The following is a 24,786-nucleotide window of genomic DNA, read 5'->3' as shown; positions in this document are numbered from 1 at the left end:
GTTCGGAGCCAGACCATCCCAGCTACTCCTCTCGAGGCTCCTGGACCCCCAAGTGAATTCCACAGCTCCCTTTACAATTCTTTCGGAGTTATCTGTGGTCTCCCTGGGTCTCTGTCTGCTGCTTTATAAAATGGGCTTCCTGGGAAAGAAATGGGAGAGGGCGGAAAGACCCTTCGATGTAAAGCACACAGACCAAACCCTACCTGGTTCCCTTCCCTGTGGTCCCATCCTTCCATTTTTTGACTGATTTGTGGCAAATCAGACTGCTGGTTCAAATCCCAGTTCAGCCTTTTACTATCCGGGGCAATTTACTTAAAAACTGCTGAATGGGGCAGCCCCAGTGGCGCAGCAGTTTAGCGCCGCCTGCAGCCCGGGGCGTGATCCTGGAGACCTAGGATCGAGTCCCACATCGGACTCCCTGCATGGAGCCCGCTTCTCTCTCTGCCTCTGTCTCTCTCTCTGTGTCTCTATGAATAAATAAATAAAATCTTTAAAAAAAAACTGAATGCTTTAATAGCTGTGTTGGTATAATGAGGATGTATCAACCCTGGGGTTGTGTGGATATATGAGTTTATGTATGTCAAGTGCCTAGAACAGCGCCAAGGTGGAATTAACACTATGTGAGTGTTTTTTCCCTCCCCCAGAGGAAAGCTTCAGCGTCATTAATCCTGAAGAAGGCTGCACATGATGGAAGCCTCAAATAGGATCTGGGACATTGGTACAGGTGCAGAATGAGTAGGAGGAGCCCAGGTGCCCAAGCTGGAGTGGGAAGGGCATGACAAGACAGAGGATAGCCTGGAAAATCTGAGGGCAGCCATGTGGAGGCTAGGAAGGAGAGGGGCTGAATGGGGCGACCAGAACCAGATCACCAAGGGCAAGGAGTCTGCATTTGTCCTGAGACAGTAAGAAGTCACTGAAGGGATTTAATTTGATCTGCTCCTTAGAACCCTGTGGCTGTAGTGTTTGGGTGGTTGAAACCAAATGCAGAGAAACCAGTGAAAAAGCAATTTACTTTTTCCAAGGAGTTGATGGAGAGACTTTTCAGCGTGTAAGACTGTGTGTGTGTACTTGTATTTGCACTGATCAGATTTTTCTTTACCATAGTAGGTATGTATTTTCTAAATTTTTTTTTTTTTAATTTTTAAATTAAAAAAAAGGACTAGTTGAAGCAGGGAACATCTTCGGAGCCGTCTTTAAACTTCAGCAGAGGTGGGGCCCTTTACCACAGCCGGCCAGCAGGCCTGGGGAAGCCTGGGGAGGTCTGTATGCGGCGCAGGAGGAGAGGGCTCCCTGAGGCTCGGGATTTCCTCCTTTCCGCCGCATCCGCACACCATTCCCACCCTTTCTTTCCCAGCAGCCTGGCGACATCCGGGAGCGAGGCCAGGAGGCCACTGAGCTCTGGAGGAAGGCGCGCCTCGAGCGGGGGACGAGGGGAGAGGGGTGGGTGGCCCCGGTGGGGAGGACAGCACCCGCCGACACGCAAGGGACTCGCCGGGCTCGCAGGGTGCCAGAACCCGCGCTCACGCGGCCGCGGCGTGGCCCGAGACGGCCCGGAGGCTGGGCAGGACTTCACCCCATTTGACCCGGCGCGCTCCAGCCGCGCTCGGCCTGAACTCGCTGCTGTCACCCGGCGGCGGAGGTGGGCCATGCACCCACGGGGTTCCTAATAGTCACAGTTCAGACTGGTCCGGCCCTCCTCTAAGGGCCTCCTGTTGGATTAATCTCATCTTCGGAGCAACTCTCTGAGGCAGTTTCTTTCTTTCTTTCTTTTTTTTTTTTAATTTTTATTTATTTATGATAGTCACACAGAGAGAGAGAGAGAGGCAGAGACACAGGCAGAGGGAGAAGCAGGCTCCATGCACCGGGAGCCCGACGTGGGATTCGATTCCGGGTCTCCAGGATCGCGCCCTGGGCCAAAGGCAGGCGCTAAACGCTGCGCCACCCAGGGATCCCTCTGAGGCAGTTTCGATCACTATTCTCACTTTACAGTAAGATCCAAAGACTCCTCCCCCTCTTGTCTCCCTCTGTCCTTACCCCACACGCAACGGCTCCAGCCAGGCTCATCTCCCTGTTGCTCCCTAAACATACCAGGTATGTTCTGCCTCTGAGCCTTGCACTGGCTGTTCCCTCTGCCGGGAACACCCTTCCCCTAGATATCCACATAGCTTACCTCTCCCCTCCTTCAAGCTTTTGCCCAAATGTCAACTGAATGAAGCCCACCCTCACCATCCTATTTAAACTTGCAGTCACCTCCATTCCCCTCACCCCGTTCAATTTTTTATTTTATTTTTAATTTTTTATTTTTATTGTAGCATTTGTCACCAACATACTACATACTTTATGTGTTGATTATATTAATTGCTCATTTTTCTCTTTTTTTTTAGTTTTGTTTGTTTGTTTGTTTTGTTTATTTATTTATGAGAGACAGAGAGAGAGAGAGGCAGAGACACAGGCAGAGGAAGAAGCAGGCTACACTCAGGGAGCCGGATGTGGGACTTGATCCTGGGACTCCGGGATCACACCCTGAATCAAAGGTAGACGCTCAACCGCTGAGCCAGCTAGGCGTCCCTCATTATTTTTTTTAAGTAAACTCTAAACCAACCGTGGGACTTGGACTCATGACCCCCAGATCAAGAGTCACATGCTCTACCAACCGAGCTAGACAGACACCCCTACAATCATTCTTTTTTGAAAGGATCACTTTGATTGCAGTGTGGATGAGGAACAAGTATACCCAGGAGAATAGTAAGGAGACTACTGCATTTATCTAGGAAGGAGATGAAGATAGCTTGAACCAGAGTAGTGGTCTGCATAGATTACAGGGATTGAGAGAGTGGTCCAGGAGGAGTGGCTTGGGTGAATGAAGGGGGCATATTTAAAATGGGAAATCCCGGGGATCCCTGGGTGGCTCAGTGGTTTAGCGCCTGCCTCTGGCCCAGGGCGCAATCCTTGAGTCCCGGGATCGAGTCCCAGGATCGAGTCCCACGTTAGGCTCCCGGCATGGAGCCTGCTCTCCCTCTGCCTGTGTCTCTGCCTCTCTCTCTCTCTCTCTCTATGTCTATCATAAATAAATAAATAAATCTTTAAAAAAAAGAAATAATAAAAAATAAGATGGGAAATCCCATAGGAAGAACAGGTTTGGGGAAGTTTAAGGGGTTCACTTTTGGGTGAATTGCATTACATCTGAATGACCTTGAGGCATCCAGGTGGTGACATCCAAGAGGTATTTCTATTATGGGGTTTGGAGCCGAGGAGAGAGATCTAGGCTCAGGTCAGAAGTTGGAGGCTGTGACCTGTAGGGAGTAAGAGGAGATGGGAGAAAATAACGCTGTCCCATGTGGCAGTCTGTATTTCCAAGAATGGCCCACTGCACATGAACTTCTTATAATATTACTTTGACACTTCTCAAATCAAGAGATGGAGTTCTAGGGCACCTGGGTGGCATAGTTGGTTAAGTGGCTGACTCTAGTTTTTGACTCAGGTTATGATCTTGGGGTCCTGGGTTGGAGCCCCAAGTCAGACTCCATGCTCAGCGTGGAGTCTGCTTGGAATTCTCTTCTCTCTCTGTCCGTCCCCCATGTGCACACTTGCTCTCTCTCTCTCTTAAATAAATAAATAAAATCTGAAACACCTGGATGGCTTAGTGGTTGAGTGTCTGCCTTCAGCTCAGGTCGTGATCCTGGGGTCCTGGGATCAAGTCCTGCATTGGGCTCCCCGCAGAGAGCCTGCTTCTCCCTCTGCCTATGTCTCTGCCTTTCTCCCTGTGTTTCTCATGAAAAAATAAACAAAATCTATAAATAAATAAATAAATAAATAAATAAATAAATAAATAAATAAATATTTTAAAAAATGCAATTCTATGTTCCTTCCCTTGGAACTGAGGAGGCTTGTGTTACAGTGGAAGGGATACCATGTGACTTTGTTTTAAACGTTTTATTTTTTTTAAGATTTTATTTTTATTTTTTCACGAGAGACAGAGAGAGAGAGAGAGAAAGAGAGAGAGGCAAAGACACAGGCAGAGGGAGAAGCAGGCTCCATGCAGGGAGCCCGATGCTGGACTCGATCCTGGGACTCCAGGATCACGCCCTGGGCCAAAGGCAGGCGCTAAACTGCTGAGCCACCCAGGGATCCCCTAAACATTTTATATTTAAGTAATATGTATGCTCAATGTGGGGCTCAAACTTACAACCCTAAGATCAAGAGTCAAATGCTCCACTAACTTAGCAAGGTGCCCTACTATATGACTTTTAAAGCTACATCATAAAAGATGATTCAGCTTCCACTTCACTCCCTGGAGCGCTTGTACTAGAATCCTGAGCTGCTATGCAGGCAGTTTGACTGTCCTGTATCAATCACCTATCACTGTGTAACAAATCACCCCCACAACATCCCGGCTCAAAACAATAAACATTTAGTATCTCATACAGTTTCTTTGGGTCAGGAATCTAGAAGCAGCTAAGTTATGTGGTTCTGGCTCAGGATCTCACATGAAGTTCCAGTCAAGACGTTGGTTAAAACTACAGTCATCTGAAGGCTTGACTGATGCTGGAGGATCCAATTCCAGGGTGGCTCTCACATGCCTTACAAGTTCATGCTGGTTGTTGGCAAAAGGAATCAGTTCCTTACTAAGTGGTCCATTCCCTAGACTGCCTGAGTGTCCTCATAACATGGCAACTGGCTTCACACAGAGCCAGTGATCTGAGAGGGCACAAGATAGAAGCCGCAATATCTTTATGACTTAGCCATTAAAACAATACACCATAATTTCTGTATTATCCTATGGGCTCAGGTCAGCCCTGTCTAGTGTAGAAAGAGACTACATAATGAATGAAATGAATACTAGAAAATGGAACTCATTCAGGACAATTTTGAAAGCTGGCTATTGTAGCCTCGAGACTGCATGCTGTGAGGAAGCCCAAACTAGCCCATACAGAGAGACTATATGGATCCTGAGACTACAAAAAAAGAGAAAGAATTGCTAGGTTAGCCCCCAGCTGCTTCAAACTCCCATTGTTCCAGCATTAGCCATCATTTGACTGCAGCTATGGGAGCCAGCATTCTCAGCCAAAATTCTCTTCCCAAATTCCCAACCTATAAAATCTGTAAGAGAAAATAAAATGAGGGGATCCCTGGGTGGCTCAGCAGTTTAGCGCCTGCCTTTGGCCCAGGGCACAATCCTGGAGTCCCGGGATCGAGTCCCACGTCAGGCTCCCTGCATGGAGCCTGCTTCTCCCTCCTCCTGTGTCTCTGCCTCTCTCCCTCTCTCTCTCTCTGTCTCTCTCTGTCTCTCTCTCTAAGTCTATCATAAATAAATCTTTTTTTAAAAAAGAAAAGAAAATGACCATTTTTATTTCAAGCCATTCTTTTTTGTGATGATTTGTTGAACAGCAGTACACCCTCAATGATTCCCACCTTCTGGTATTCACACTACTCTGTATTCTCTTCCAGAACTGACTAGGGCTGATGTGTCCCCACAGGGTAATGGAGATGAGACAATGGCCTAAGGCTGCTGTGACAAATTACCACAAACTTGGGATGCCTGGGTGGCTCAGCGGTTGAGCGTCTGCCTTCAGCTCAGGGCGTGATCCTGGATATCCAGGATCGAGTCCCACATCGGGCTCCCTGCATGGAGCCCGCTTCTCCCTCTGCCTGCATCTCTGCCCCTCTCTCTGTGTCTCTCATGAATAAATGAATAAAATCTTTATTAAAAAAATTACCACAAACTTAGTCACTTAAAACAACACAACTTAAAAAAAAAAAACACAACTTTATTCTCTCATAGTTTTGCAGTTCCGAAGTCTGACAAGTGTCTCACTGGGCTAAAACCAAGATATCAACAGTTCCTTTCCAGACACTTTTGGGCAGAGTCCATTTCTCTGCTTTTTCTAGAGGACACCCAACATTTCTGAGTTCATGACCTCCTTCCTCCATCTTCAAAGCCAACAACATTCCAACCTCTCTATGCCTTTTTTCTGTAGTCCCCTCTCTGATTCTCTTCTTCTAATACCCTTTCTCATTTCGCCCCTCAACCTTTATCATTTTTAAGGATGCTTGTGATTATATTGGATGCACAGGATAATCTGTTTTAAAACCAGCAGATTAGTAATCTTAATTCCATCTGCAATCTTAATTCCTGTTTGCCATGGAACCAAACATATTCATAGGTCCTTGGGATTAGAACATGGGCATCTTTGGAAGCCATTATTCTGTTGACCATGCTCCCTGGAAGAAGAGTGGGTCTGAGAAGGAACAGCCAGAGAGACAGGAGAGCCAGCAGGAGAGTGAAATATCACAGAATCCAGAGAAAGTTCCTGGGCAGGAGTGCTCAATAGTGACTAATACTGTTGATAGGTCAAGCATGATAAGCACTCAAAAATATCCATGGGAGGGGTACTTGGCTGCTCAGTAGGAAGAATATAAGACTCTTGATCTTGGGTTTGTGAATCTGAGCTCGATATTGGATGCAGAAATTACTATACACACACACACACACACATCCATTGGATTTAGCATTCTGATGACATCAGCTATTAGTTGTCAGGGAAGAGTTTGGGGGCAGGAACTAACTTATGGTGTGGTGGGCAGCAAGGAAGAAGTGAGTAAGTACAAAGTAGAAGTGTAAAATCTTCCCCAAAACTTGACTGTGAAGGGAGATTTGTTACTGTTTCTAAAATGAGGAAAGAGAAGCAAGTTTCAATGCAGAGGAGAAGGAAGGAGAGGTATAGGAGAGATGGGTCTTCATTAGATGTGATGTCTGCAAGGGAAAGAGTGCAGCTAACCCAGGGAAGGCTTGGAAAAGAGGTATCCTTGGGTCGATCTAGACTCAGGTTTGCCAGGCTGGCACGACAGTAGAACAGAAGTTAGGATAATGTCTGGGACGCCTGGGTGGCTCAGCAGTTGAGCTTCTGCCTTTGGCTCAGGTCATAATCCCGCCATCCCAGGATCAGACTCCCTGCTTGGAGCCTGCTTCTCCTTCTGCCTCTCTGTGTGTCTCTCATGAATAAGTAATAAAATATTATTTTTTTTTAGTAATAAAATATTCTTAAAAAGAAAAAAGAAGTTAGGATAATGTCAAGAGTGTGGCGGTGGTAATGGACCTGGGAATTTAAGGGTGAGAGAAGTAGGGGAAGGAGAGGAGGGAGAGGCGGAGGAGAGGGAGGGAGGGAGATTGGCCTGCAGGTGGCGCTGATGAGGCAGGAGGGAATGGCTGAGCAAACTATGAGGATTGGAGATTATAGACCTAATAGTATCTGAAATAATAATTTCAGCGAAAATGCTGGTTCTTAATTGGATCGCAGCGTTTTCTGGATTCCCTGATCCCTCGGTCCCTAAGCCTTGGATGTGCCAAGGCTTAAAACAGTTTGGCGTAGCGTAAACGCTAAACTGTTAGCCGCAGTAATATAATTTTTTAAAACTCGGAGACTCCATTTCCCTTGAGGCACTGCGGCCGCTCCGACTACAAGTCCCATCATGCCAGGCAGGCCGTGTGCGCTGAAATTCCCTGGTCCCCCAATCTGGTTTTCCACTCCCAGCATTCCTCCCTGTTTTCCTACCCTGCCCGCACGCCTAAACGGGTTGCCGGAACAACCAATTGGGTCAAGGAGTGCAAGGCCAGGCAGGCCAATCGCCTCGCCGGAGGGGCGGGAGAAGGCGTGGCCACACCCTGGCCCCGCCCCTGCTCCGTGGCTCGTTCCCTGCGGACTAGCGCCTCGGGCGTGACCAGGAGACATGAGCGCTACCTGGGGGAACCCGGGATGGGTGAGGCTCGCGCTGTGCCTCGCGGGCTTAGTGCTCTCCCTGTACGCGCTGCACGTGAAGGCGGCGCGCGCCCGGGACCGGGATTACCGTGCGCTCTGCGACGTGGGCACCGCCATCAGCTGTTCGCGCGTTTTCTCCTCCAGGTGCGCGCGGGAGTGCAAGGCTTGGGGGAACGGGGCTGCTCGGCTGGGCGGCCAGGTTGCCAACCGCTTCTGGAGCCTGGGATCGGGATGCCCCGTGAGCGGACCCGTGGGGGCGGGGCTGCTTGAAGGGTCGTTGCCTGGAGATGGAAGTGTGGGGCCTGGGGTGAGGGGGTGTAGACAGTGTTGTTGGGCACTGGGTTTATTCCGGGGAGTAGCACGTAGATCCTGATAACAAGGAATAAGGGTAACCGGGTAGAAGAGGGAATGGAATAGCGTAGAGCGACTGATGATGGGCTTGAGGATGGCTGTGACTGGGGATAAGGGCTGGGCTGGCTATGCATGAGGGCCTGGGGTTGGTCGAATACAAAGTGGGGAGTGGGCGGACAGGGAGCTGGAGATTTAGAGGTCCAGGACGGAGAGATTCTGCACTGTATGCCCAGTCTCTGGTAACTCTGTAAAAGCAAGGTCAACTTTCTATCTACCTTGCCATCTTAAGAATTATTAAAGGTCTAGGATGCAAAGAGGGGCGTGTATGGTGGAGCCATGGCCAGGCTGGCCTGGCCTGGAGGTAGGGGAGGACAGGAGTGACATGGAATCCTGATCTGGCCAAAGGGAGGCTAGCGAGGAGGTCATTGACCGTTGGACTCTGGAGGGCATGGGGAGGGAAGGGGGAAGTACAGCCTAGGTGGCTTTTAGAAAATCACCCGTCCAGGACAGGGCCAAGGCACTGGGTTACCACTCCTCACCTGGGCCCTTCCCTCCACCAGGTGGGGCCGGGGCTTTGGACTGGTGGAACAGGTGCTCGGCCAGGACAGCATCCTCAATCAATCCAATAGCATATTCGGTTGCATCTTCTACACTTTACAGCTGTTATTAGGTGAGTGGTCCCGCCCCTTCCCTGTAGGCCCCGCCTCTTCCTGACAGGCCCCCTCCCCCTTGGCCAGCCCAGCTCAACCCCATCCCTGGCAATCTTGGTGACCCAGACGGGCTGAGCACCTGGGGGCGGGAACTAACAAGTCTCACTTGGTTTAGGTACTGTCAAAGCCAGCAGGGCTCTTAAAGGATCCTAAGACTCCACACTTTTGTGGAAAAGACTCCGTAGTTACTCTCTGAGGGGACTCCAAGGACTGCTTCTCTTTCATCTCATGTAGAGCTCAGCGGGAAAATTCACTATTTGGGTTCTAGGGATCATTGAACTGATAGGAGAACAAAGGCCTTCGTGAGGCCCATCAGAGCCTCTCATTTTAGAGACTCTTACCCAGCAGAGTCTAGGGGGGTACCCTGAAGTCAAAGCAGTGTTCTAGAGGTGGCCAGTCCCTGAAGCCCATGCCTGAGCCTTGTCTGCCTTGCAGGTTGCCTCCGGGCCCGCTGGGCATCTATCCTGCTGGTGCTGAGTTCCCTGGTGTCTCTTATCGGTTCTGTCTACCTGGCCTGGATCCTATTCTTCGTACTCTATGATTTCTGCATCGTTTGCATCACCACCTATGCCATCAATGTGGGCCTGGTTGTGCTCAGCTTCCGGAAGGTCCAGGAGCCGCAGGGCAAGGTCAAGGGGCACTGAGCCCTCACCCAAGCCAGGCTGACCTCATGCCCTGCCAAGGGGGCCATGTCTGGGTCCTTAGAAGAGTCTGCAACCTAACACCACCATACTCCCACACAAGACAATGGACCAAATGTGCCACACTCTTTCCTCCACCCTAGTGCCTCTGGCTCTGTCCCCAAGGGCTGGTTTCCAAAGTTCCTGCCATCGCCCAAGGAGGGAAGGTTCTGAGCAATAAAATTTCTTAAATAAATTGGCTAAGTCTGAGCCATCTGTCTGCGAGGGACCCTAGTGTTGGGCCTCCCCCCGTCTTGCCTCCTCAGTACTAGAAGCATATGAGTGAGAGGGAGAGTGGAGGACCTACCTAGAAAGGATGGTTAGTCCCTTCTTCAGCGTGTATAGTCAGTAAGAGTTGGTGTACCATCAGCCCCACCCCTAAGAAACAAGCTGGCAGCTCATCCTTGCTGCCCAATGAGAGCCAGACTTTCTCTTCGGGGACAGCCTGCATGGGCAAACTACTTTTCTACTTCTGCACATGCTTGCTGGCAAGTTCTTCCTGTGGTCTAACTGTAACCCCTTCAGCTGCCTTATCTATCACCCCAAGTCAGTCTTGGCAGCCCTGGAAGACCAGGGACACATTTTGAGTATTTTTGTTTTATTTTTCCTAATATATACCAAGCACTTAGCCACATGCCAAGGACTGCTTAAGAACATATGTTAACTCATGTAACCCTTATATATCCAATTGTATTATCCCTATCTTGATGAGGAAATGGGGACAGAGAGGGTAAGTAATTTATGTAAGACCACACAGCTAGTGCCAGGGATTAGTGGGCTCTTAGGATTTGGATCCACAGGGGCCATCTGGCTCGTGTCTATGTTCTTTTTTTTTTTTTTTTTTTAATTTTTATTGATTTATGATAGTCACAGAGAGAGAGAGAGAGAGAGAGAGAGGCAGAGACACAGGCAGAGGGAGAAGCAGGCTCCATGCACCGGGAGCCCGACGTGGGATTCGATCCCAGGTCTCCAGGATCGCGCCCTGGGCCAAAGGCAGGCGCCAAACCACTGCGCCACCCAGGGATCCCTCGTGTCTATGTTCTTAACACAGCTGCATCTGTGTTGGGGTCAGGATTCCCTAGAAGTTTGGGCTGACCTGAGTTAGAAGTTGGGAAGAAAAAAAGAGTGCACTCTGAGTGTTCTTCCCTCCCAACTGAGTCTTCCACCACCTGCAAGAAAGGTGGGAACCACTATGACCCTGGTCTCTGGGAAGGCAGCAGAGAGGTGTTGAGATTCGTCAGTCTCATTGCCAGCAAGTAACAGTGAGCCCCGGGCCTCAATACCCAGCCCTGCACACATGGCCTCTGGGAGTGGGCCTGGGAGAGAGGTGGGAAAGCTGAAATCAAGTGAGTGCCCCTCCCAGTTCCCAGAGGACAGCTTCCATGCTGGGAGCAAGTCTACTCTATGTCAGACTCTGGTCCAAGCCCTTTGACCTTCAACAATTCTGAGTTCACAGACAGGCTAATTGTCCAAGGTCACTCAAGCAGTAAATGGGGGCAGCTAGGATTTGAATCCACAAAATGTGGCCATGGCTACAGCCCAGAGGGGGGTGGCGAATAGCCCAGGGTAACACAGCCACAGCCCCAGAGCTGGGAGCTGCTCAGGCTCCCTTCCAGGGCTGAGGAAAAGCAAGGACACCTGACTCTGAGCCAACTTGGGGGCGGAGCAGAGGTGGAGCTAGGGAAACCCAGGTGGCCTCTCTGAAACCCAGAGCTTAGGCAGCAGAGTGGCCTGGAGCAGCATGAAGCAGAGCTGGGGACCCGGGCTGCTCATCCTGGGAGCAGTGGTCCTCATGAAGGGTGAGCACCCCTGTGTTTGTGTGGGTAGGGGAGTGGTGCAGTGGGTGTTCAGGGGCCACCCTCTGCCCCGGCCGCCTCACATCTTGGTGCGTGTGAGGGAGCATGCCAGTGGGGTGGACAGGCTGTCTGTGGTGATGTAACTGTGTCTGGCTGTGTAGCAGGGGAGGTGTATGCGGCCACTCATGTCAGAACAGGAGTGACTTTCTTGGGCTAGACTTGAGTCTGTATCTGTATGTGCCCGTGTGCGTGTACCCTGTTCCCCTCTCTGCCTCTCCTCTTCCAGAATGACCTTTGGCGAGTTCTGGGAGCTCTTTGGCTCCTTTGTCTCCCTGTCTCTCCGTATGTCCCATCTCTCCTGGCCCAGATGTTGATATGCCTGTGACGGGAAAGAGGGAAGGCAGGGGATCCTTTAGTAGAATTTCTGGCAGTTTCTGGGAAAAGTGGGGGTGTCTGAGTTGTCAGAACAGGGGTGGGGTGAGTCTCCATCTCCTGGAGCCCTCCCCCACTTGGACGTGACGTTGGCCTCTAATCCTTCCTCTTAGGCATCACGGCTGAAAGCACAATTAAGCTAATGCTCACCACATTTATGGGCCGCCTCCCTGACTCAGTGGCGGGGGCTGGAGTTGGGGGTTCTGAAGCCTGGAGGAGGGTTGGACTGGTCCCAAGCTGAACCCTGGCCCAGGAGTGCTGAGCACAGCTAAGGGAGGAGAATTAATTACTAAGTGTACACTCTGAATAGCTTCCAATAAAAGCTGTTTCTTGACCTCATATATTTTCATTCTGGGAGGGGCCGGTGAGGTAGCTGCAGTCATAGGCAAGGACCCAGGGCCCGACCCCCAAAACCTATGCCTTCCACCAAGGCTGGGCTAGGCAGGTAAGGCTCCCCCAGGTCTCACCTGTGTCTCTCTCTTCCCAGGTCTTCGAGCAGCTCAGCATGGTAAGCTCTGGGGACATGGGGCCAGGCCTTTCTTGGGGCTCCGTCTGGCCTTGGGGAGGACAGGACAGGCCTTCTGCCAGTCTGATCTGCCCCTCTTCACAGTGTGTGGGCAGCGTGGCCCTGGCCCCCCTGAGCCTCAGGAGGGCATCACGGTACCTGGCGAGTGGCCGTGGCAAGTGAGTGTGAGGAGGCGGGGAGTCCACATCTGCAGCGGATCCCTGGTGGCGGACACCTGGGTCCTCACTGCTGCTCACTGCTTTGAAAAGTGAGTCGTGGCTGGAGTCAGGCAGAGCTTCTGGCTTTTGCCACTGTCCCCCTTTGCATTCAGTGCCTCGGCCTTGTCCCTCCTCTTTCAGGGCAGCAGTGACAGAACTGAACTCCTGGTCGGTTGTCCTGGGTTCTCTGCAACGTGAGGGGCTGAGCCCAGGGGCTGAGGAGGTAGGAGTGACGGCTCTGCAGCTGCCACGGGCCTACAGCCACTACAGCCAGGGCTCAGACCTGGCCCTGCTACAACTTGCCCACCCCATGGCCCACACACCCCTCTGCTTGCCCCAACCTACCCATCGCTTTCCTTTTGGGACCTCCTGCTGGGCCACTGGCTGGGATCAGGACACCAATGGTGGTAAGTACTGGCCCAGACTGAAGCCCAGAGGCCCTATGCTTGCCCAAGGTCACATAGCCTCAGCTGCCAACTGTCCCTCTACTCAACGTCTCTTGGTCTCCCAACCCCCTTTCTTTTGCCAGCTCCCAGGACTCTGCGAAATCTGCGCCTGCGTCTAATCAGCCGCCCCACATGTAACTGTCTCTACAACCGGCTGCACCAGCGTCTGCTGGCCAGCCCAGCTCGGCCTGGGATGCTGTGTGGGGGCGCCCAGCCTGGGGTGCAGGGGCCTTGTCAGGTCTGATGGGGAAGACAAGGGAAGGGAACAGAAGGGGAGGGGGGACCTAGCCCTGGGCTTGGTACTCAATCCATAGGGATGGGTGGCAGTGCCACTGTTAGAGGGTGTCTGCCCATGGCTGGGGCTCAAGTGTCTATCCTTGACTCCTTTGCCTGGCTCCAGGGAGATTCCGGGGGCCCCGTGCTGTGCCGCGAGCCTGACGGATACTGGGTCCAGGCTGGGATCATCAGCTTTGCATCAAGCTGTGCCCAAGAAGACACTCCCGTGCTGCTGACCAACACAGCTGCTTACAGCTCCTGGCTGCAGGCTCAGGCTCAGGGGGCAGTCTTCCTATCCCAGAACCCAGAGACCCCAGAGATGAGTGATGAGGACAGCTGTGTAGGTATGAGCAGGGCGCATTAGGAGTGGGGCATGTCGGGACACCCAGGCCTGCATAAGGACTTCTGGGCAGCAGACAGAAGCACAGTGAAGCAAGTTTCAGCTCAGAATAGAAAATTGGGACAAAACGTTCATGTACTAATTAGGGGGCTTTTAAGGCCCCTTTCAGCCCCTAAGATAGTAACACCCCCATTTAGGGCTGAGAGGCATAGTTACTTCAGAACTCTGTGCATTTAGAGTTTAGGTGATACGAGGGATCTGAGATCTAATTGAAGGTTGTAGGGGTAAGCTGCAAGTTTCCAAGCAGGGACCCAGTGAGATTGGACAGGGCAGGGCTCCCACTCAGAATTCTAGCATTAAGTGACTAACATGCAAATTTCATGAAAAGTAATTCTTAGGATGGAAGCTGTGTCTTGATGGTAAGAGCAGTACTAGTGAGCCAGAATTCTGGGGCCAGTCCAAGCCTGGAGGGGTACAGACAGATGGGGTAGGAGAATGATGAGCAGGGCCACTCCCATGAGGCTAGACCATCAGGGTTTAAGAGCTTAGGTCTTAGCTTTTGAGTCTCAAGTCAGCAACCTGCCTGTGTTTAATGAGCTAGAAAGTCACTTGACCTCTCTGGAACTTTGGTTATGTCGGTAACGAGGGTAACAAGATCCAGCTTAAAGGATATTGTGGGCAGTGCTTAGCACAGGGCCAGGCATGCAGTAAGCACTTAGCAAGAAGGCAGGTGATGTAATCCGTCTGTTCCAGCCTGTGGATCCTTGAGGAGAGAAGGTCCCCAGGCAGGAGTCCCCTCCCCATGGCCATGGGATGCCAGGCTGAAGCACCAGGGGAAGCTGGCCTGTGGTGGAGCCCTGGTGTCAGAGGAGGTAGTGCTGACTGCTGCCCACTGCTTCATTGGGTGAGCCATCTCTCTTGCCTTTGTGCCCACCCCCACCCCCTCTCCTGCCCTCACTGGCAGCCCCACCACCCGATGCTGCCTCTACACAGGCGCCAGACCCCAGAGGAATGGACCATAGCACTGGGGACTGGAGCAGAGGAGCGAGGCCTGAAGCAACTCATCCTGCATGGGGCTTATACCCACCCAGAGGGGGGCTACGATGTGGCCTTCCTGTTGCTGGCCCAACCTGTGACACTAGGCCCCAGCCTTCGGCCCCTCTGCCTGCCCTATTCTGACCACCATCTGCCTGACGGGGAACGTGGCTGGGTCCTGGGGCTGCCCCGCCAAGGAGCAGGTATGTAGGACAGGCCCCAGCAGCTGTCCATCCATCCTAGAGGCTGCTGGGACAGCTGGGTCTTTACCTTCACCCTACAGGCATCAGCTCCCCTCAGACTGTGCCTGTGACCCTCCTGGGACCCAGGGCCTGCAGCCGGCTGCATACAACTCCTGGGAGCGACAACATCCCCATTCTGCCAGGGATGGTGTGTACCAGTGTTGTGGGTGAGCCACCCCACTGTGAGGTGAGCCCCAGTCCCCCAGACCTCACTCCACAGACCCCGGCATCTTTATCCTGTAACTCACAGACCTTCTGCCAGGCTTGGCCTCCAGGCCTGCCTCTCACTTGAAATCGGGCCTTTCTGCCAGCTGGCTCCCAAGCAGCCAGAGCCTCGGCCCAGCCCCTAGCCCCTTCTGCCCCCACCGCTGCCTAGGGAGAAGAGGAAGTCACCCACTGTCACCTGACCCCTTACAGGGTCTCTCTGGGACACCACTGGTGCATGAGGTGAGGGGCACATGGTTCCTGGCTGGGCTACACAGCTTTGGAGATGCCTGCCAAGGCCCGGCAAGGCCCGCAGTCTTCGTGGCACTCCCCGCCTATGAGAGCTGGGTCAGCAGTTTGGACTGGCAGGTCTATTTTGCTGAGGAGCCGGAGCCTGAGACTGAGCCTGGAAGCTGCTTGGCCAACATGAGTACGTGGCCCTAGGGCTTCCCTGCTGACACTTCCCTCTTTAGACCCATCCTCTCTCCATCCAGGGAAAGATCTGTTCTGACCCACCTCTAGGTTGCCCTGGGATAGGACAGAATCCTGGTTCTTCATTATTATGACTTGGAGCAGGCCTCTCAACTTCAAACCTCAGTTTTCTCATGTCATGGGGGTTAAGTAGCATCTTCTTCCTCTTCTTCCAGGGAGGGAGGAAAGTTCTGAGGATGAGGCCAACCCCGTCCTCCTTCCTCTTCCTGACAGGCAAACCAACTGGCTGTTAACAGGTGGCTCTGGGATACTGCAGACACAGTGAGACAATCCGTGCGTCACTGCCCTTGTCCCTCTCCCACTTCCCCAACCCACATGTGACGCCAGGCACGGGGCAGGCCCAACAGCCCAGGGGGCTCTGGGAAGAAGCCTGCCCAGACCAGCTGCTGCCCTCACTCCCTACCCTGCAGGACAGGGAGGTGTCACCTGTGGATGCTCCCCTACACCCAGCTCTGCTGTCCGACGCAGGCGTCCCCAGCCTTCCCTAGTCTTCACCCCCTCAGATACAATCACACCAGCCACTTACTTTGAAAATTCATTTTTTGGGGGTTGGGGGAGCAATTTTCCTTTTTTTTAAAACTTAAATAAATTGTTACAAAATAGACTTTAGAAAATAAGTTACAAATTGTAGCAAAAGGCTCCCCTTCCACAGGCAACATTCCCACCTGTGGCTCTCTGAATGGCCTCTCCCTGGTGTTGGAATCTGGCTGGTGACAGTGGCCCCACATCATGGCAGAGCCTGGCACCGGGTTTCTTGCAGGGCTGGTCATAAGGAAGAGCATAGTGACAAAGAATGGGGAAAGGAAAGCCTTCAAGGACAGGGACATGAGGGATACCTCACCCCCTCCTAATGCAAGCAGCCAGATCTGGGTCCTCTGCACAGTGGGAGAGAATAAGAGATGGGGAAGCCTAACTACTCCTGAGCAAAACATGGAGATCAAGCCTTTCCCTGCAACCTGCCCCCCCTCCCCGCCCGTATTCTGATCTTTGGAGACTTGAAGTTTAGAGGGAGAAGCTGAGGTCTGCAGGCCACTGGGGTGAAGGATCCAGAAGTGAGGTCGTGGGGGTGGGTGGAGGGGGCAATGACAAGCCCCCTCTGCCTGCTGCTGGTGCCTTTGGGGCTCCTGGGGAGAAAGAAAGGAAATCACTGACTCAGGGCAGCAAACCCCACACAGCTTGCACCCCTTGTTCCCTAGCCCCACAGGCCATCCTGACAGCACCCCGCGGGGCCCCAGAGGCCTGCGTGAGAACTCCTAATTATTTTTCTAGGCCTCATTGACTGGCCTCTCGCTCATTCCCTTGAGGTCACGAGAAATCTTTTATTCTGAAAGCCATCGTGTCAGCACTCTCTCAGGGCACTCTCACTCACCATCCCCTCCTTCCCTGAGTCCCTGGTCAAAGACCAGCCATCTCAGGGACACCCGCCCTTGGTGGCCACTATATGGAGGGGTTCTGGGACAAGGCCTACAGATCTCTAGAGGAGGCTGACGGCATGAGCCGAGGGCCCAGGAACAGGCTGAGGAAACAGGCTGCCCCACTCCCCCATAGCCTCCTCCTCCAGCAGGGCTGGGTGGGGTGGCTTTCCATGGAAATCTTCCCTGATAGACGATGGGAGATAGGGGCTAATGGCTGCTGTTGCTACAGCTGGGCCTGGCTTCAAAGAAACAATTATCTGTGACTCAGTCCTCCAGTTAAAGGTGTGCTGGTGGGAAGGGGGGATGCAGGTAGAAAGAGTGGTTTGGTTGGCTCCTAAAAAGGAGATGCACAGCAGAGAGAAGAAAGGGTTCAATAAAGGGGAGAAGAGACAGGGGGCAGTATCAGTAGCAAATGACCAGAGATCTAGTTTCCAAGCAATGAGGAGGGGGACCAGAGACAAGATGCAGGGAAGAGGGACAGCAAGCTGGGGGGCTAACCAGTGGCCCAGCTTCCCTGGCCAAGTCAACACAAAAGCCACAAAACCCACAGAGCAGTCTAGTCTGGGGGTGCCTCCCACACCCCATTCCTCACTCTTGCTACCTGCCTCAAGGAAAGAGCACCACCTTTCTCTGGAGACCATTCTCTCTGGAAATCATTCTTTGACTGGCTGGATCAGGAGTTTCCAGATGTAGTAGCCAGATAGCTGCCTCCTCTCCTCAAACAAAACACCCCTTCTTCTTTGGTTCCTGCCCTGCGGCTGCCTCAGCCTTTGCCCACACCCTACCCCACCCCACAGTTCAGCCCAGCAGGCTGTTCACCTGACCCAGAGGTTCCAATGTCAGTCCTCCCAAGGTGGCATCCTCAAACTGATTTTCTCCATATCCAAGCTGCACCTGCCCCACCCCCGCTAGGAAGTCATGTGACCTTCCCCCCCTCATTCCTTGCCCCCCCACTCTGTGCCCATCTCCTCTGGGACCCTTCCGTTCTCTGCCCAAGCCATTCATGCCCCCGTACCAGAGCTGGCCACTGTCCACTCCTCCTGGTGCTGCTGCTGGTGCTGCTGGAAGCTGATTCGGCGGCGGAAGTGGCGGGAACAATGGGGGCAAGTGAAGGGCCCCTCCCGAGGTGCATGGACCCGCCCATGACCCTCCAGCCGGGCAGCTGTCCGGAAGGCCTTGCCACAGATGCTGCAACGGTGGCGCTTGGGGTCTGTGTGGGTCCTGCCATGGTTTTTAAGGGACAGCAGGTTAGGTAGAAGTTTGGGGCAGAGGGAGCATGGGTAGAGTCCAGTGGTGTGAGCCTTCTGATGGTTTAGCAGGCTACCGGCATGGCGGTAGGACCGCCCACACTGGGCACAGCGGAAGGGCCGTTCCTCGTCTTCAGCCACCGTGGACTTTACTCCTTGGCCCCCATTAGCTCTCCCAGCATTCTCTCCTGGGGCTGTGTGGGGTTCTGATGGGGACTTCTGGATTCCCCCTTGGCCAGAGGGATCTGCCTCAGCTTCCACAATCCCACTGGCAGTACCTCTGGCCTCCTGTGTCTGGGGTGGCACCTGACTGAGGCTGCTGGCATGAGTGTGCAGGTGACTGGCTAGTTCATGATGGGACTGAAAAGCCTTACCACAGTCAGGGCAGGCAAAGGTCTGGGCAGCTATGTGGTTGCAGCTGTGGCTCCTTGTGGCCACAGGATTTGAGACCTCCTTGGAGCAGAGCAGGCAATGGTGGCAGTCTGTCTTGGGGGTGCTGTGGCAGTTCAGAGGGCCTTCTGACTTGCAGTACATCTTGCCACAACAGCTGCAGGAAAAGGGGTGACTCTCTGGCTGGAGCTGAGGTTTGCTATCTCCATTGTCCCAGCTCTCCACAGGACTCAGACTAGGGCCATTGGGCTGGCTGTTGCCAAGGTGGCAAGAACTCTTGGGGATACTGTCCCCTGACTCATCTTCTGGCTTGGTCAGTACATGACCCAGAGGAACCCAACCTTCACCATGATTCACCTGTCCCCCATCTCCTTGCCTCCCTTCGACATTCCCCATGTCCCTGGATACTAGCTCAGTGGGTTCTGAACCTGCTGCCCCAATGGGGCTCTGATTCTGCTCCTCCAGCCTCCCGGGTCTGTCCTCCAGCTGGAGAACTGCCTCAGTATCACCTGATCTGTCTTCTAGTCCCTGGCCATCAGCCTGGTTCCCCTCTGGGCCCTCCAGGCCCCTCTGATCCCTTTCAGTCTCTGCTTCATGCTCCCGGAGGTGCCGCTCCAGAGATCCCCGGCCAGGGAAACCCCGGCCACACAGGGCACAGCGCACGGCCATCCGCCGTGACAGCCCTGCTCGCCGCCGCCGGCTCTCTGAGTGCAGCCTCTGGTGGTCCTTCAGGGCCACGCCATTGGAGTAGGTCTTGGGGCAAGTGGGACAGCTGTAGTGACCTGTCTCGTGGCTGCGCCGGTGGTTCAGAAGGCTGCCCGCGTGGCGGTAGGCCCGCCCGCACTGCCCACACCTGAAGGGTCGATCTTCCCGAGTCAGCTTCCGGGCGCCCCCACTCCCACCTCGCTCGGTGTGGACCCGTTGGTGGCTGGCCAGCTGTTTCCGCAGGCGGAAGGCCTTCCCACATTCACTGCAGCGGAAACGCCGAGGATCTGCATGGATGCGCCGGTGGTTCTTGAGGGACATGAGGTTGGAGAAGCCCTTGGAACAGGCCTGACAGCCAAAATGGCCAGTCTGGTGGCTCTGTCGGTGATTGATGAGGCTGCCAGCATGCTTGTAGGACCGGCCACACACCTCACAGCTGAAGGGACGCTCTGAGCTGGCCTCAGTCTGGCAGCTCTTCTCTGCCGTCTCCAGCCTCGGCTCTGCCTCGCCCGCCTTCACAGAGGCCTCCTCCCACTCCTCCTCTTTCACCTTTGCCTCCTCCTCTGAGGGCTCTGCTTTAAGTTCTTCCTGGAATTTTCCCATGTCTGCCTGCCCCGGTCCTTCTGCCACTTTCGGAGGCTCTCTGCTACCTCCGGCCTCTGGCACAAGCCCCACCTGGGGCTCAGAGCCTTTGCAGCGTGGGTGGTTTCGCAGATGATTACGGTAGGCAGCCAGGTTGGGGTAGCAGCGGGAGCAGACAGGACAGATGAAGTCTCCAGTCTGGTGGATCTTGCGGTGGTTTACCAGGCTGCCGCCATGGCGATAGGTCTTACCACACTGATTGCAGCGAAAGGGGCGGGGTTGGGTCTCAGGTGGGCTTTCCCCGCCCTGCAGGCAAACGCTGTCTACAACCATGGCACCTGCTCCCTCTCCAGACTTTGTGTCCCCACCCTCCCCAGAGAGAGAAGCCACTGCTGTGCCCTCAAAGACACAGTCACCATCTGCAATCCTTCCCATGGCATCATCTGACTCTCCTAAGTGGCTGGGAGCTTTGTCTGTGGTGTTCCCAGAACTCTGACTCTGGTGGTGACGCTCCAAGCTCCCCAGGTCATCATAGGTCTGACCACAGCAGCCACAGATGTGCCCATAACCAGCTCCATCCAGTGCCTCCACCTCCCGCTGCAGCTGATTCAATAGCTCTGCTTCCGAGAGCTGTAGCGGAGGGCTCTGGGTGGAGGTTGCCCCTGAGGCTCCTTCCTCTTCCCCCTCCTCCTCGGAGCCCTCAGTCAGACCAGAAGAGTCATGAGCCTGGCGTCGGTGAAGCCTGTAGCCAGCCCGTCCTGGGAAGATCATGCCGCAGAGGCAGCAGAGGAAAGGCTGCGCAGGGGCTGCCTCCCCGGGCCCGTGGTTCTGGAAGTGGCTGCGCAGGGCAGGCAGAGAGTCGAACTCCTTCGGGCAGAGGGAGCACTGATAGATGCCTGGTGGATGGCAGGGCCTATGGCTCAGCAGGCCAGTGGCATGAGGGAAAGAATGCCCACAGTCAGAACACGTGTGGGAGACCTCAGCCTGCCAGCTGGTGACAGCTTCAGGAGGTCGGCGAGGGGAGCTGCACTGGCCAGTGGCTGGTTTCTGGTCTTCATTCACCCCTGTGGCACCATCACAGAAGCGAGTCCCATTGCTCTCCTCATGGCCTGGGATGTCTGAGTTGTCAAGGAAACATGCCTCCTTCCTTTCCAGCCCTTCCTCACTACCGCTGCTCTCTTTATCACCCTGGCTATGGGCCTCAGCCCGCTCAAGCCCACATCTATCTCTTTCGGCTTCAACCTGCAAAGAGCCCCTGTCGCTTTCCAAGCTGCCTTCGGCTCTGTTAGGACCTCCGCCTGGAGGCTCTTGCGGATCGTCCAGGCCCTCATTGCTTTCCACCAACTCCTGCGCCCAGTTCCCGCCTGATGGGAGTTTGGCTTCCCCGCCACTGCCAGCACTGCTAGCCCTCCTCCGGTGCTGCCTGCTCCACCGCCCACTGTGGCGTCGCAAATGGTTCTTCATGGCAGCCATGGTGTGGAAGTGCTTGGCACAGGCCCCGCAACTGAAGTCCCCTGTCTGGTGGGTCTGCCTGTGGTTGATAAGGCTCCCTGAGTGGCGATAGCTCTTCCCACAATCTTGGCAGGCAAATGCCCGAGGAGGGGACACCCTGGTCTCTGTCCTACTGTCTTCCCCTTCCCCATGAGTCCGGCCATGGTGTTCAAGGCTCTCAGGGTCTTCAAAGAGCATCCCACAGAGGTTACACATCTGTGGTGCTGTCCTCTCTGCTGCTGGGGAGACACCTGTGGCCTCCTCTTCATGTTTGCACCCATGCCCCTGATCCATATGCGGGGCTGCCTCTGCTTCCACTTGGTCAGGAGGGAGCTCTACCTTGAGGTGGCTGGGGGGTCCCTCAGCCCCTGGTCCTGCACTGCGGCGAGCGGCTTTGCAATGGACTCGTACATGGTTGCGCAGGGCCATAAGGTTGGGATACTTGCGGGGACAGAGGGAGCACTGGTATTCTCCAGTCCGATGGCTGTGGCGGTGGTTCACCAGGCTCCCCCGGTGGCGGTAAGCCCGACCACACTCATCGCACTTATAGGGGCGGTGGTCCAGGGTGGTGGTGGGGACTTCTTCCTCTTTGTGAGTTCTATCTGCCAGAGGCAGGGGAGTTGATGGCACTGATGGCTGCCCATCTTCCCCAGCTCCTTGCCGGGGTCTGTGATGAGCCCGCACGTGGTTTTTGAGGGCAGCTGCATTGAACAACTGCTTCGAACAGATGGAGCAGGGGTAGACACCTGTCTGGTGGCTCTTACGATGGTTGATGAGGCTCCCGGCATGGCGGTATGTACGGCCACAGTCCCCACAGCGGAAAGGCCGGTACTCCTCAGGGCCGCAGTCCTCCAGCTCCCCAGAGGTGCTGAGCTCCCCGGAGCAGTTCAGCATCTGTGTACTAGGGAGCTGGTCCTGGCTGCTCTGATCTGTGTGCCCATTGGTTGTGGGCATCCCTTTCTCTTCCCATAGCTGCTCCTGCCTTGCCCCCTCATGGGACTGTTGGTGGTCCAGCAGCTCTCGGGGGAGCCGGAAGGCACGGGGACAGTGGGGACACTGGTAAGGCTGATACTGGGCATGGAGTCGGGAGTGGTTCTTCAGAGCCATTAGGTTAGAAAACTCCTTGAAGCAGATGGCACAAGGGTAGATGCCCAGGGTGTGGCTCTGCCGGTGGTTGGTGAGGCTCCCGGCATGCTTGTAAGTCTTGCCACACTGACTGCACTTGTACCGCCGTTCCTCCTCAGCAGGAGGTGGCTGAGCCGGCTCCTGGCCCCCTGTGAAATTCACAACTGATTCAGCCAAATACTGTTCCAAATTGCTAAGGAGGCTGCTGGCTGGGGTGGGCAGCGGGGTGGCTCTCGCAGAATTGGTGGTGGGCCCCCAGCCCTCCGCACCCTCTTCGGAATCTGGCTGGCTTTCCCAGCTTCTTTGTCTGGTGGATGGATCTTCCCTGGGCTCAGGCCCAGAGCCAGATGTCTCTTCAACAGGTTTTTCCTGGCTTGTCCAGCTTTCCCCAGGGCTGAGCCTCTGGTCCCTGGAATCAGAGGATGTTGTTTCTCCCTGCAGGCGTGGAACAACTTCCTTGGAGCGGGGAGGCCTGCGCCTCCGGCGGCCCTCAGGAGCATGAGTCCTCATGTGGCTCTTGAGGGCCACAGGGTTGGTAAAGTCCTTGCCACAGGTGGTACAAGGGAAAAGGCCAGTCTCGTGGGTCCGCCGGTGGTTGACCAAACTCCCTGGGTGACGGTAGCCCCGCCCACACTGCTGACAGCGGTAGGGCCGAGGGATACTGTCTGCCTCCTCACTGTCCTGCTTGGAAGATGGATGGAGCAGCTCTCGGTGCCGGGACAGCTCTGGGAGACTAGGAAAGTGGCGCTGACAGTCAGAGCAGCTGAGTGAGGTGGGTGTGTCCTCCATGGGGCAGTGTGGCAGAAACCTGGAGGTTCAGGAAGAGCAGGCAGGTGGCAACAGCATCTTCCTCTGGTGGTGGGACCAAGGCCTAGGAAGAGGCGGGCAGCGGTCAGAAGGCAGGCCTCAGTTAACTTTGCCTCTTGGCTCTATAAGCAACAAGCTCAGAGAGGTCACAGAGATGTTCCCCAAGCAGTAATCCCCAGGGACTTGCTTTCTTCTGGATCTAATCTAAAAGCATCATTTAAGGCCTCCTTGCACACAAGCTCCTAGGCCTAACTCATCCCTAGAGATATAGATAAGGAAACGAGTCTAGAGGGATGCAACCTATCTCTGACCACAGTCCTACCTACCTCTGTTCACAGACCGAATCCAAAAAAACCTACTGTCTCTAACCCTCTTTTCTGTATACTTCTCAACCAACCAACCAACCAACCTATCTCCTGAGAGCTCTTCAAGGAAACCTGAACCTTTTCTAGGACCTTCAATATGAGAAGTTCAGTCTTCTCTCCCTGATCCCTCAGCTAAACAGCACACAGCCTAGAGACACTGAAAAGCAGCCTTTTTCTCCAGGTGACAGCGGAGGACCTGAGAAGTAGGGTAGGAGCCCTCTTCAGAGAAAGGGCTGGCTTGTTCCCCCAACCTCTTATTCCTTCAGGGTCACTGAAAGACTATGTGAGCCACCTCCTTCACCTACTTGCCCCTGAACCCAAATTATCTTACATCTTGGAAAATTCCAACCCATTTCTGGTTGGTCTTCACCCCCTACCGTTTTCTTTCTTACACATCCTCACTATACCCTTTTCATTTTTTTTCTCCTATCCCCTTTTAAAATACTTATGTTGACATCAACTCACGCTAACTGGGCATTACCTGGGCATTACTGGGCATGCGCGGGGTCCTGTGCTAAGTAAAGAATATTCTTGTGTCACTTAATCCTCGCAACACACTGCTGCTCCTCTTATCCCAGTTTCACAGGAGCAAACCCAGTGACTCCGGCGATCTTCTCTCCGGAGCCCTTACTCTCTCCATAGCAGGCCCCCATGCCCCTTCCATCACCTTGGCCTTCGCGGACTCTGATTCTTCACTCTCATGGGACCCCTACGCGCCTACAACTCAAACCTCCGGATCTAAACCCCCTCACTCAACCTGCTTCGCGACTTCTCACCTCACAAAGCTCCTTCGCTCGAGCCCCTTCTCCTGATCAACCACCAACCAGGTGTTCTCCCCTCACTCATCTCCTCGGCCAATTTCCTCTCAGGACCCCTACCTCGCTCGGGTGGCCCCTTTTCGTTCCCGCCGCGGGTGAGTCCGTTGGGGACCGCGAACGGGAGCGCGCCTGCGCACTGGGACCCTCACCCTAACTGCAGCCGCGCGCCCCAAGGGGTGGCTGTGGGGGGCTCTCGCGCTCCCACACACGCACACTTCGCCAGGGCTCCTGGGAGGCGGGAAGGGATGGAAAGAAGGAAAGGAGAAAAGGGAGAAGGAAGGAGGCAAAGGAAAGAGGGCGCAGCTGGCCGGAGCCAGAGTCTACCCCCAGCTCCGCGGACACTTCCTATTGTTACTA

At 54.2% G+C, this 24,786-nt stretch overlaps 3 protein-coding genes across 9 annotated transcripts; 2 read left to right on the top strand and 1 right to left on the bottom strand.

Moving 5' to 3' along the window:
• The first annotated feature begins 7,656 nt into the window (after positions 1–7,656).
• VKORC1 (vitamin K epoxide reductase complex subunit 1) lies at positions 7,657–9,694 on the top strand. The gene is made up of 3 exons (XM_077907395.1): positions 7,657–7,901; positions 8,669–8,778; positions 9,254–9,694. The coding sequence occupies exons 1-3, from the start codon at positions 7,729–7,731 to the stop codon at positions 9,460–9,462; spliced, it is 492 nt and encodes a 163-aa protein (XP_077763521.1). The 5' UTR covers positions 7,657–7,728; the 3' UTR covers positions 9,463–9,694.
• Positions 9,695–9,835: 141 nt separating this feature from the next.
• On the top strand, positions 9,836–16,140 carry PRSS53 (serine protease 53). Of its 6 annotated transcripts, XM_077907392.1 has the most exons (11): positions 9,836–11,297; positions 12,214–12,234; positions 12,337–12,499; positions 12,591–12,856; positions 12,979–13,133; positions 13,296–13,515; positions 14,265–14,415; positions 14,505–14,749; positions 14,830–14,975; positions 15,206–15,422; positions 15,640–16,140. In XM_077907392.1, exons 1-11 carry the CDS (start codon positions 11,240–11,242, stop codon positions 15,747–15,749), a joined length of 1,752 nt encoding a protein of 583 aa, XP_077763518.1. In that variant the 5' UTR covers positions 9,836–11,239; the 3' UTR covers positions 15,750–16,140. The 6 variants fall into 6 exon arrangements, with proteins under 6 accessions (XP_077763518.1, XP_077763516.1, XP_077763517.1 ...); XM_077907390.1 differs by having other exon boundaries at positions 12,214–12,499; positions 14,830–14,936; XM_077907391.1 differs by having other exon boundaries at positions 12,214–12,499; positions 15,698–16,140.
• Positions 16,007–24,785, bottom strand: ZNF646 (zinc finger protein 646). 2 transcript variants are annotated; one of them, XM_077907383.1, is made up of 3 exons: positions 24,490–24,785; positions 17,915–23,310; positions 16,007–16,608 (listed from the first exon to the last, which is right to left on the bottom strand). In XM_077907383.1, exons 2-3 carry the CDS (start codon positions 23,226–23,228, stop codon positions 16,487–16,489), a joined length of 5,436 nt encoding a protein of 1,811 aa, XP_077763509.1. In that variant the 5' UTR covers positions 23,229–23,310; positions 24,490–24,785; the 3' UTR covers positions 16,007–16,486. The 2 variants fall into 2 exon arrangements, with proteins under 2 accessions (XP_077763509.1, XP_077763510.1); XM_077907384.1 differs by having other exon boundaries at positions 24,388–24,527.
• Between the last annotated feature and the right edge of the window lies 1 nt (position 24,786).

The sequence above is a fragment of the Canis aureus genome, chromosome 8 (genome assembly GCF_053574225.1).
Source record: "Canis aureus isolate CA01 chromosome 8, VMU_Caureus_v.1.0, whole genome shotgun sequence".
Classification (NCBI taxonomy): domain Eukaryota; kingdom Metazoa; phylum Chordata; class Mammalia; order Carnivora; family Canidae; genus Canis; species Canis aureus.
This window is presented reverse-complemented; position numbering and strand designations above follow the sequence as displayed.